Source organism: Otolemur garnettii, unplaced genomic scaffold (genome assembly GCF_000181295.1).
Source record: "Otolemur garnettii isolate 467f Iridium unplaced genomic scaffold, OtoGar3 scaffold00200, whole genome shotgun sequence".
NCBI classification, from domain to species: Eukaryota; Metazoa; Chordata; class Mammalia; order Primates; family Galagidae; genus Otolemur; species Otolemur garnettii.
Window position 1 is genome coordinate 976,275 of NW_003852595.1, and position 10,871 is coordinate 987,145.

Consider the following 10,871-nt stretch of genomic DNA (forward strand, 5'->3'; position numbering starts at 1 on the left):
ACTGCCAGCTGTCGCAGGGTCGCCCGGTCAGCTGGGAAATTTCCACACAATTTAATCAGGGGAAGTGAGAATCCCTGAGTCAAAGTTAAACAAAAATTCTCCTCAGAGTAGATGGCGTTTGATGCCAGCTGGTCTTGAACATGTTTTACGGACATTTTGAAATTATCTGGTCTGATGAGAATTAGATTTGAAATTTGGGCCATCACATAATAGCAGACTTCCCCCTACACACACACCATAGTTATTGAAGGGGAGTGAGTGTGGGGAACAGGGACTTGTGGGCTTTGCTATCAAACTTTTCTTTTCTTTTTTTCCCTGACATCCATAATGTCACGGCTACTGGAAAGGTCCCTCTAAATAAAAACCAAAAATAATTTAGCTAAAGGTTGGCAACTACATGATGGGGTTACTACTAACTGTCACATCACTCAGTGGCATTAAAGAGGAGGCAGCGTGGTCGAGTGCGTGTGTGAAACGAGTTAGAACACACAACAGGTGGGCAGTTGTGATCGTCACCTTGAGGGAGGCACAGCGGTGTGTGGAAATTCCATGTCTTTACAGAAAACCGGGGAGAAGTGTGGGTCAGAGACTCTCCAGAAGCCTTGGTGGACAGTACTTCACAGTCACCTGACACCCTGGAGGATGACGCTGTTCACAAGACCCACGTGGAGAAGGACTTCATTGCTTTCTGCTCCTCCACCCCACGTAGGTGACTTTCAGTGGCATTCAGGGATTCGTGGGCCTGAAGCTGCCTTTGAATGACTTTTGTGAATAAAGACAGGTCTTGTCCTTCAAGGATCCGACAGATATTTTGAGTATTGTCTATATATTATACATTTTCTTATCTGTGTTGTAAGGACAGATTCTCCTCTCCACACACACTCTTTTTGTATTATAAGTGTTAAATTTCTCAATCAAGCGCATACCGGATATCAGAGCAACCCAATAAGAGAAACCCCATTCACCAAACACTATGTAAACATAAGAGTTTGGTTCAGTTTTTTATTAAATGCATTTAAGATTTTCAGTGGAGATTTTGTGGATCCCTGGACAGGCTGTTCTTTCTCAAGTGATCAACTATAAGCGCTTTCCCTCATGCTTCCCATCTGATTCTACATGGAGTGGTACGTAGAATACCACTACTATACCACAGCCCACCGCAGGAGGAGTTGGAGGCCCTTCAACAGAAATAGGAAGTCATAAGGTGCAACTGATTAGGCCTAATGATGCCACAGTGGTTACATTTCACCTCTGGGTAATGATCCAAGGAGCACTACATTCAACTGTTTCTAATTTTCAAAATTTTAAGCCATTTATTTAAACTTCCTCATTGATATATAACTGACATACATAAAATTGTACAAGCTTAAGGATAAGTATATACCCTTCAAATCATCACATCTCTACAATAAACATACTCCTTCCCTCTGAAAGATTTCTGCTGCTCTCCATTCATTATCAATTATGTATGAGAGAGTGATAAGACAACCTAACATCTACCCTCTCAGCAAATATTTAAGTACATAATGCTTTACTTTTAACTGTTGCCACTTTTCTGTGCAGACATGTTTATGATTTATTCATCTTCTGCAGGTAAAATGTTGGTTCTTTTTATTCATTTTGCTGCTGTCTGTATTGTTAAGGATAGCATGCTGTGATTTGTAAATGACGTTGGCTCCAGGTGGCCATTTTTGTCACTGTGTGAATGCGGGGAAGTCCCTGTCTTTCTTAGCTTCTATTTCTTCTGTAATGTGGGATAATTACAGTAATGTTAAAGCCAAGTGAATAAACAGAAGGCACGTAGTACAATGTCAGCTCCACGTATCTAAATGCAGTCACTCTGCAATCTCTTGCAATTCTAACAAGCTGCCCTTTTAGTTCAATCTCTGCCATTGATTTCTCTCTGTAGAAACTGAGTAACATCAGATTATAAATTCTTACCCTAAATGTGTTACAATAATTATGAGCTATGCTTTCCTTTTTATGAAAATCAAGAATAAAACAAACAGAAACAAAAGCAAAACACAAAAGATAGTGCAGACCACAGTCCAAAGCACTCCACCCTCTATTTTTGTAGATAATGTGTCCTGGAGAGACAGGACAAAGGGCTCCCTCTTCATCACACAGCTCGTCACATGCTTCCAGAAATACTCCTGGCACTATCACCTTGAGGAAATATTTCGAAAGGTAAGCTCCTCTTTCTACTTCTAGTCATTCTTATATTTGTTCAGGAAGAATCTATCATTATTCAGATTTTAGGTGACATTAACAGACTTTGTCAGGCAAGCAAAAGTAGAATGGTAGCTGGTATGTCATTTAGATGTTTAAAATCTGGTTGAGAAGAAGATGTTAATATATTCCAGCAGGAAACCACAGCAGAAAATGACATAAAGTATAATAAGCTTGTAAGTCAAGGGCTATAAGTTCTTAAAATTCAAACATGGAAAGTATTTTGAATTAACTTTCATTGCTTAATGTATTAAATAAATATGTATTATGTTGATCTGTTACGTATTGGGCCCTATCCTTGGGACAGAGGGTAAATGAGGCACAGGTGTATCAGCCTACCTGGGACTCATGCTATCGTGACAGATGTGGATGCTTCAAAATAGATCAACAAACAAATATGTGACCATAGCTTATCAGAGGATCCATAAAGGCATGTAAAAGATAATTAAAATAATAACATTATTTGAATGAATGGTCTAGAAAGGAAGACTTAATACTCCTTCCAAAGCTTGAGACATTCCTTATTCCTCCTCCTACTTGTATTTTTTTTTCATTCATAGCTCTTAGCAGCACCCTGTCAATATGTATTTTACTTATGTGCCTGATTTTTTACATGAACTTACTGAAATGCAAGCTTCTGGAAGGCTGGGATTTTCTCAACACCTTAACATGCCTGGCACATAGCAGACATTCAATTAATATTCACCGAATAAATAGATGCATGAATGAATGCATGCATACCCCTCCTTTTTTGTTAGAGAAATAGGATTGCTATAGATGTCTTAACACAACAACTATGAGAATGACATGAAGGCTATGTTGGCCAACTGGATGAAAGTATTCCAAATTGTATATGGAAACAACACACTGTAGCCCATGATAGTATTAATGTGCACAAACATGATTTAACAACAAAAATAATAATAAAAAAAGAACATAGGAAAGTGTAATTGTTTCAAAATTCGTAATTGTAGAGAACAGGAAGACTATGTGGAAAGAGACGCACCTTTGGTAGATTAGAGAACGTCTCTTAGTAACATGAGTCAGGGTTTCTGTGAATAGGGGTTGAGGATGTTAAGTACTTTTGGAGTGATATAAATCAGACATTATAGTTTCAAAAGTGTCTCTGAAAATAGACTAGAGGCTGGGTGTATTGGCTTATGCCTATAATCCTAGCACTCTGGGAAGCCAAAACAGGTGAATCACTTGAGCTGAGGAGTTTAAGACCAACCTGAGCAAGAGTGAGACCCCTGTCTCTACTAAAAAAAAAAAAAAATAGGTGGGCATTATAGTGGACACTTTAGTCCTAGCTACTTGGGAGGCTGAGGCAAGAGGATTTCTTAAGCCCAAGAGCTTGGAGTTCCTGTCATATGAGCTATTTTCATCATGGCACTCTACCCCTGGCACCAGAATGAGACTCTGTTTTAAAATAAAAAAAGACTAGAAACATAAATGCTGGATTTAGGGTCCGTGTGATCTCACTGATCATAATCAGTCCATGCAAAAGGTTTCAGAGATCAGGTTGGTGTTGGGGATATGAATGTTTCAGTGTTCAGGCCTTAAAAACAAGGTCCTGGGATTTAAGTGTCCTTTAGGAATCAGCTGTGATGAGGGTTCCTTGTGTAGCTCTCATGAGCAGACCCAAAGGATATTGATTGTCAGATCTATAGGTCAGAAAGGAAAACAGAGGAAATGGAAGTTGAAAGGCCTTAGATTAGGCCTGGGGCATTTGAGTAACAAAGTACAGTCTGGCATGGAGTGTCCATTCTACGAGGTAGGGTAGCCCTGGAAGGGAGTTAGAATATCCGTGGACTTATCCCATCATCCAAGGAGCATCCCTCACTCCTAGCAATTTCTGGTTCATGGAACAAGATATTGCCAAGTCTTTTCTGAAAAGATTCATATGCCATCTAGGTCGTCTTTTTTTCTTTTCAGGTACAGCAATCATTTGAAACACCAAGTGTTCGTGCCCAGATGCCCACTGTTGAACGACTATCCATGACAAGATATTTCTACCTCTTTCCTGGAAACTGAACATAGTAAGATCAAGAGTTGTCGTGCATGGGAAAAATAGATGGTAGAGTAATGGTGGTGATGAAGTCCAGTGACCAGTGACAGCTGACTGCTTGGATGGCTGAATTAGTGTCGCTGTTGATGTAGTTAATTGGTATTTTTTATTCTACATATATGAATTTTATTTCTCCAACTATATAATAAAATAATTAGACAATCAATCAATCAAGGAGATACAGAAATCTAAGGCAAGCTATGTATCAACAGTGAAAGACCCAGGAGAGCAGATATTAAAATAGGATTGTCCTCATGTTTCCATTACCTCTCATATTGATTCATCTCACTCTCTGTCTGTCTCTACCTCTCTCTCTCTCTCAGGGTTTCTGTGAATAGGGGTTGAAACCTAAAACAAAACACTCTGTCTCTCACTCTCTTCCCCCCCACCTCACACACACACACACACACACACACACACACACTGAGTTATCAAATATTGTATCAGGCACGGGGGTGGGGGGGGTGGATACAATAAACAGTGGAGCTTATTGTGGATAAAGCAGGACTTTAGACATCTGCGTGCAGCTATCACATGACTAGCATAGAGCTACTGTGACCAGGCAAGATAACGATGTCCTGGGCAGTGAAGTTTATGTTGGTTCGGGCTCTGCCCCTCAGACCATCCCCACCGTGCTGATCACAGATCACTCAAGAGTCTGCTTTTAGACGTCAGTTGCCACTCAGGAAGTCCTTCAGAGTCCTCTGTTAGCACTCAACCATTTTAGGGTTTTAGTCAAACTATTTTAGAATTGGTACATTAAGATTAGAGCCATAAAGTCCTTTTTTCCATTATAACAACTTCATATCAAACTACATTATAAGTATATTATTAATGTCCCTTCTCAGAAACACACTTACATTATATTTTATAGTAGAATTTATCTTAGTACTTCAAGTATTTACCCACACAGTCCCTTGGTTTCTTACACTTCAGTTACAAAATTGCATAAATATGTCCTTGAACAGTTTCCGGTGCCTCATTCACCCAATATAATTGACCACATTTGGACATATTTCTACCTCTTTGTATTTTTTGACTGATATCCATCCACACTTACCCTGCTCCAGGTTCTATTCTAGGTGCTTAAGACATCCCAGTGAACAAAATAAAAGGAATCCTTATTCTCAGAAAGCTTATTTTCAGGGGAGTAGAGACAGACTCCCAATAGGTGAACGGATCAGAGATGGATGGGTTAGGAGTGAAGCAGAGGAGGCTAAGAGGAGCACACAGTGACGGGTGTTGCACAGCTACATAGAGATTGTTCGGAAAGGTTTCTTTAAAATGATGGAATCAGAACAAAGAATGGGGACAGTAGGGAGTGAACCAAACCGTGTGATGTGTAGTTCTTACTCAGGAAAAATGTCCCCACACAGAATAAAGCAGAGGCCCAGGGACAGAAATGTGCTAACCGGGTTTAAGGAGCTGCAGTGAGACCGTGGGACCTCATGAGAACTGCAGGGAGGAGGGACAGAGACAGATTCCAATGAAGTGGGGAGGAAGGGGATCCCATGGGCCCTGGTGGTCACCTGGTACATCTTCTAAAATTTTAAAAGTAAGTTAGGAAACCTTTTTAAGTGCTTTTGAATAGAGAAGTCGTGCACTCTGAGCTGGCCCTGAGTTCTCTTTGGTGAGTATCCTACGCAGGTCACAGATGGAAGTGAAGGGAAGCAACAGGGGCTCTTGGAGGGAAGTGGTGATGAGAGATGGGAAAGGAGCTGCCGGGAGGGGCCCACCTGACCCTCTATTTTGTTCTCTCTCCTTCAGGAGGCCACAGGCAGCCCCGCCCTGCGTTTTCAACTTCACGAAGCACTTTTACCAGTATATTGTACAACACACGCATTTAACCTTTCTATTTTCCAATTCCAAGTTTTCTGATACAAAGTGTGATGTCAGTCTTATATTTTTTCCTCTGCCTTTTGTTCTATTTAAAAAGTTACTTACTGCCTAGGTGCCCAGGCTCAGGGCTGTAAACTTAGCACTCTCAGAGGCCGAAGTGGGTGGATTGCTTGAGCTCAGGAATTCGAGATCAGCCTGAGCAAGAATGAGATTCTGTCTCTACCAAAATAGAAAAATTGAGGCAAGAAGATGGCTTGAGCCCAAAAGTTTGAGGTTGCTGTGAGCTATCATGACACCACAGTACTCTACCAGGGCCACAGAGTGAGATTTTTTTCTCAAAAATAAATAAATAAATGTAAATAAAATAAATAAAAAGTTGTATCACTGGATTTAAGCAAGTAAATTATGATGTGTTGTGAACAGTTTTCTAGATTTGCTTGTGGGGCTCATTGTGGATTCTTGGGTCTCTTCATTTACAGTTTCATCAAATTTTTAAAAATAAACATTGTTTTTTGAAAATGGATTGTTTTTCTATCTCCTATGCTTCCGGGACTCAAATTTCACATGTTCTATCAGCCTTCTACAAATGGTCCCACAGCTTACTTAAGCCCTGTTAATACTTTCCTCAGTCCTTTTTTTCTTCTATCTGCATTCATTTTTGAATAGTTTCTATTGTTATATCTTTAATCTTTCCTTACCCAATGTTTAGACTATTGTCAATTTTATCTAGTATATGTTTTACTCAGACATTGCTCTCAATTCTAGAAGTTTAAATTAGATCTTTCCAATATTTTCTATTTCCCTGCTGAACATGTTCAATTTACCGATGTGTGGGATAACTATTGTGATGTCTTTCATCGAGCATCTTCATTTTTTTCAGGGTCAGTTTCAATTGATTAGTTTTCTTTCTCACATGTATTGTATTTTCTTGTGTATTTTTATCTCAGGCAGTTCTGTATTGGATGTCAGCTACTTCCAATTTTACCTTTTTAGGGATGGATATTTTGATATTTACATATATTCTTAAGCAGTTAATTTACATGCAAGTTATTGATCCTTTTTGTTTTATTTCGAAGACTGTTTCTGGCAGGACCAGAGAAGGTTTTTACAGTAGATTTCACCTTACTTGTGAAGCAATCTCCTTCTTACCACCTTATCCTTATGCCCAAAGCTTCATGAATTGTGAGTTTCCACTCCGCCTGATGGAAACAGGCACTGTCGCTGGCTCAGTGTGAACTCTCCCTTTTGTTCCCTCTAATTCCTCAGTCTGTTTATTCCCTGGTCTCTGTGGCTACCTCCTATGTATGCACACATGAGAACTTAACTGAAGAGCTGACGGAACTTTCTTTGTATTTCCAAATATTTTCTCTCTCTCTCTGTCACTTCCCTCACACATTCTTGCCAGCTTTTCCTTTCCATTTTACCAGCTTCTCTCTCTCTTTTTTTTTATTGTTGGGGATTCATAGAGGGTACACAGAACCAGGTTATATTGATTGCTTTTGTTAGAGAAGGACCCTCTTTTATTTGTGTCCTGCCCCCAAAAGGTGTATCAGCCTCTCTTTTAACCTCAGAGAAGCACTAGACTCTGTCTCACGTTCCTCTTCATCTCACTACAGCCTGAAATATCTCTCCAAGTAATAAACTGGAATAATTCTAGGGCTCATGTAGTCTTTCTCACCCTCAGGGAGGATATCCTTCATGGTCTGAAGTGTGGTATCCTGAAAATCATAGTTTTGTACTTTTTCTACGCCTTTTTTGTTTGCTTTGGATGTTTTGTGAAAATGGTAAATAATGTCCCTGTTTCTCCATATTAGTTAGAAGAAGTCTTTTACTCTTTTAAATATTTAGTTGTATAGTATGCTGAAATTCTTCTGTACCATATCAATGGATACAAACTTTATTCTATAAAGATCTAGGACTCAGTGGACCCAGTAAAAACCTTTAAAATATGTTCAGATGTGTCTGTTAAGATGTAAAAGCCTTTTGTCATTCTCTACTGAGGACTGAGAACGAGAAATGGAACTTATAGAGCAGATAAGGGATTTGCTATTTGTTCATGACAAACATAATTGCAGACTATTTTACATTCTAAACTTGTATACACTTGAGGCACTTTAATAAAAGTGAGACTAGAGAAACTGGAGATGATAAAAATTGAAGTTAATTTTAAAAAGTTACACACAATTTGTATAGTCACTGTATTAATTTGAGCTTTGCTGAATGCAGGGGCTTAGTTGAAACTGTAAGGGAAGAGATTTGGGAAGGTGATTTTTCCATCTTCTCTTATTTCCTATATTCCTCAACAATTGCCTTATTTCTCTTCTACATTTTGAAATACAGAATATCTTAAGAATGCTAAAAGAATCTACCTATGCACATGTTACATATTTGAATCTTATGTTCAAAGTTAGATTCACATGTGTAGCATAAGACAGGTGGTGCTAAGCCTCACTTTGGAGTTGTTGTCTGTCAAGTTAATTTGAAGATCTGGTCCAAATAAAGAAGGTGATGGTTTTTCTTTTTTGCAGTTTTTGGCTGGGGCTGGGTTTGAACCTGCCACCTCTGGCATATGGAGCCGGCGCCATATTCCCTTGAGCCATAGGCACTGCCCTATGATGGTTTTTCTTTCTCGCAGTCAGGATAGTAAGTGGTTAAGAATATGAATCTTGGAATCGTTCAGCCTAAATTCAAACTTACCTCTTTCATCCTAGTTATTTACCAGCTATTTACTCACACCTGCTACCTAATTCCTGTTCATTTCATTTTCCTCATTTGTTAATCGGAGATGACGTGACTACTCGCTCATGGAATTATAGTGAAGTTTAAATCAGTTACATATATAACATGTATGACACTTAGAAAAATACTTGCATAGAAAGCATGTAAAAATATCTGGCCAATCTTTTTTTGTTAGCTACAAAGTAGTTAATTTTTTCTAGATAAACATGCTAATGCTTTAATGTTACCATGATTATTTCATTGCCATCTGCTATATACCTAATTAACTTAGATTTATGTAGATACAGATCATTACTATAATAACTGTCCAACAGTAATCCTGGGAAGAGTTTGTGATTAACAGAGACAGAGCCAAGTTCTTTCCAAATAATAATGACCTCATCTGAACTTTATAACTTTGGGCAGTAGTATTCAGAAAATAGTATTCACATAGAATGCTACTTAATAATCACCATCATTTTATTAAACACATTATAAAAGAGAAACATTCTTATTTTCTTTTAAAATTTTTATTATATCTATTAAAATTAAAATCAATACTGGTTTCTATGCAGCATCTTGAGGCCAAACTAAAATGCAAAGATTTAAAGGTCAAGGTAGGATCATGATTCTGAAACAACAATGGTCAAGACTCAGCAGCCTCTTGAGTTCTCTTGTAGTATTTTTTGAAATGTAACTCTGGAGTTGAATCTAAAACTAGTAATTGGAAAGAAACATATTTCCTAGGTGATTAATATACATGAAGAAAAAAATTAAAATGCACCATGGAGCATTTATTGTTTTAGAAATCTGCTCTGCAAAATGAAAATTAATCATTCAAAAACAATAAAAATTTATTTTAATGCATGTTCTTAGAGAAAGAAACTAAAGCACCAATTTCCAAAACAGAAATTTACAATTTTTTTTGTGTGTTCTAAGGCTTTACAGACATGCTGATAGGAATCATGGAATCATTTTGAATTACAGAAACTAAAGGTAAACTTGTCTTCTTAAACAGTTTAACACAGAAATGTCACATAGTTTTAATGTACATTTTTACTCACTATGAGTCTTTCACAGAATATCCTTTGACATTTGGCATCATCACATTCTTGAATTTTACTATTCAATAGATGATGTATATTTTGATTGATATTTTGATTGTTTTCAGTATAATAATATTATAGAATTGAATGTATTTGGAGGTTTCCTAAAGAAATTTTAATGGTAACTACAAAGATTCTAAGTGATGGCATCTTGCTATCTCCTAATATTCTTAACACACACAATCCTTTAATCTTTATCTTAGTATGGCAAAAACCTTTGTAAGTATACAAGCAACCCATACTCAACAGAGGAAAATGCACTCAATTTCACTGAAGAAAACTGGAAAATTCTAAAGTTCAGAAAATATCGTGACATATTAAAAAAATAAAAATAGACAGACAATATATTTGTACCAAATATTACACTAAGAAAGGTTAATACAACTTAAAAGTAAAGAACTTTAACAAAGCGATGAAAAATAAAATTCCCATAATTGTGAAATGTCTTAAAAACAAACATGTAATTCCAGACAAATAAATAAACATATTCAGTTAATATAAAGAGACATGTCAATTTTAGGGACGCAGTGACTCGAGTAGCAACACCAAGATCATTTCATTGTTTTCAGTTTAGCACATGCTGTGCCCTGTGCTAAATTAAATCATTTAAACATTATAGCTGTTGTAAGGGGTGAGTATTATTATAAAACCTGCTTTATCAATGAGGGAATAGGATATAAAAAGGTCAACTAAATTGTCCAAATTTACTTAGAGTATGATCACAATTTTAGAGTTGAACAACTCTAATAAATAGGTTCTTAAACTACTCTGCAAGAAAAATATAACTTAGCCCAGTGATGAGACATCTTTTAAAATTTTTCTTGCAAATCAGCAAAGGATAAATAACTGATAGTGTTCAAAATTGGCAAAAATATACTGAAATAGACTTATTTTACATTGTCAGCAGATGG

General features: G+C 37.4%; 1 protein-coding gene across 1 annotated transcript in view; it reads left to right on the top strand.

Annotated features, from left to right (window-relative positions):
• The window catches only part of LOC100953733 (caspase-4-like), a 99,207-nt gene extending 92,901 nt beyond the window's left edge, over nucleotides 1–6,306 (top strand). The window contains exons 4-7 of the mRNA XM_023507718.1: nucleotides 523–705; nucleotides 2,078–2,187; nucleotides 4,165–4,268; nucleotides 6,065–6,306. Coding sequence (XP_023363486.1) covers nucleotides 523–705; nucleotides 2,078–2,187; nucleotides 4,165–4,263 — 392 coding nt within the window. The 3' untranslated portion in view covers nucleotides 4,264–4,268; nucleotides 6,065–6,306. The remainder of the gene's footprint in view (nucleotides 1–522; nucleotides 706–2,077; nucleotides 2,188–4,164; nucleotides 4,269–6,064) is intronic.
• Nucleotides 6,307–10,871: the final 4,565 nt, after the last annotated feature.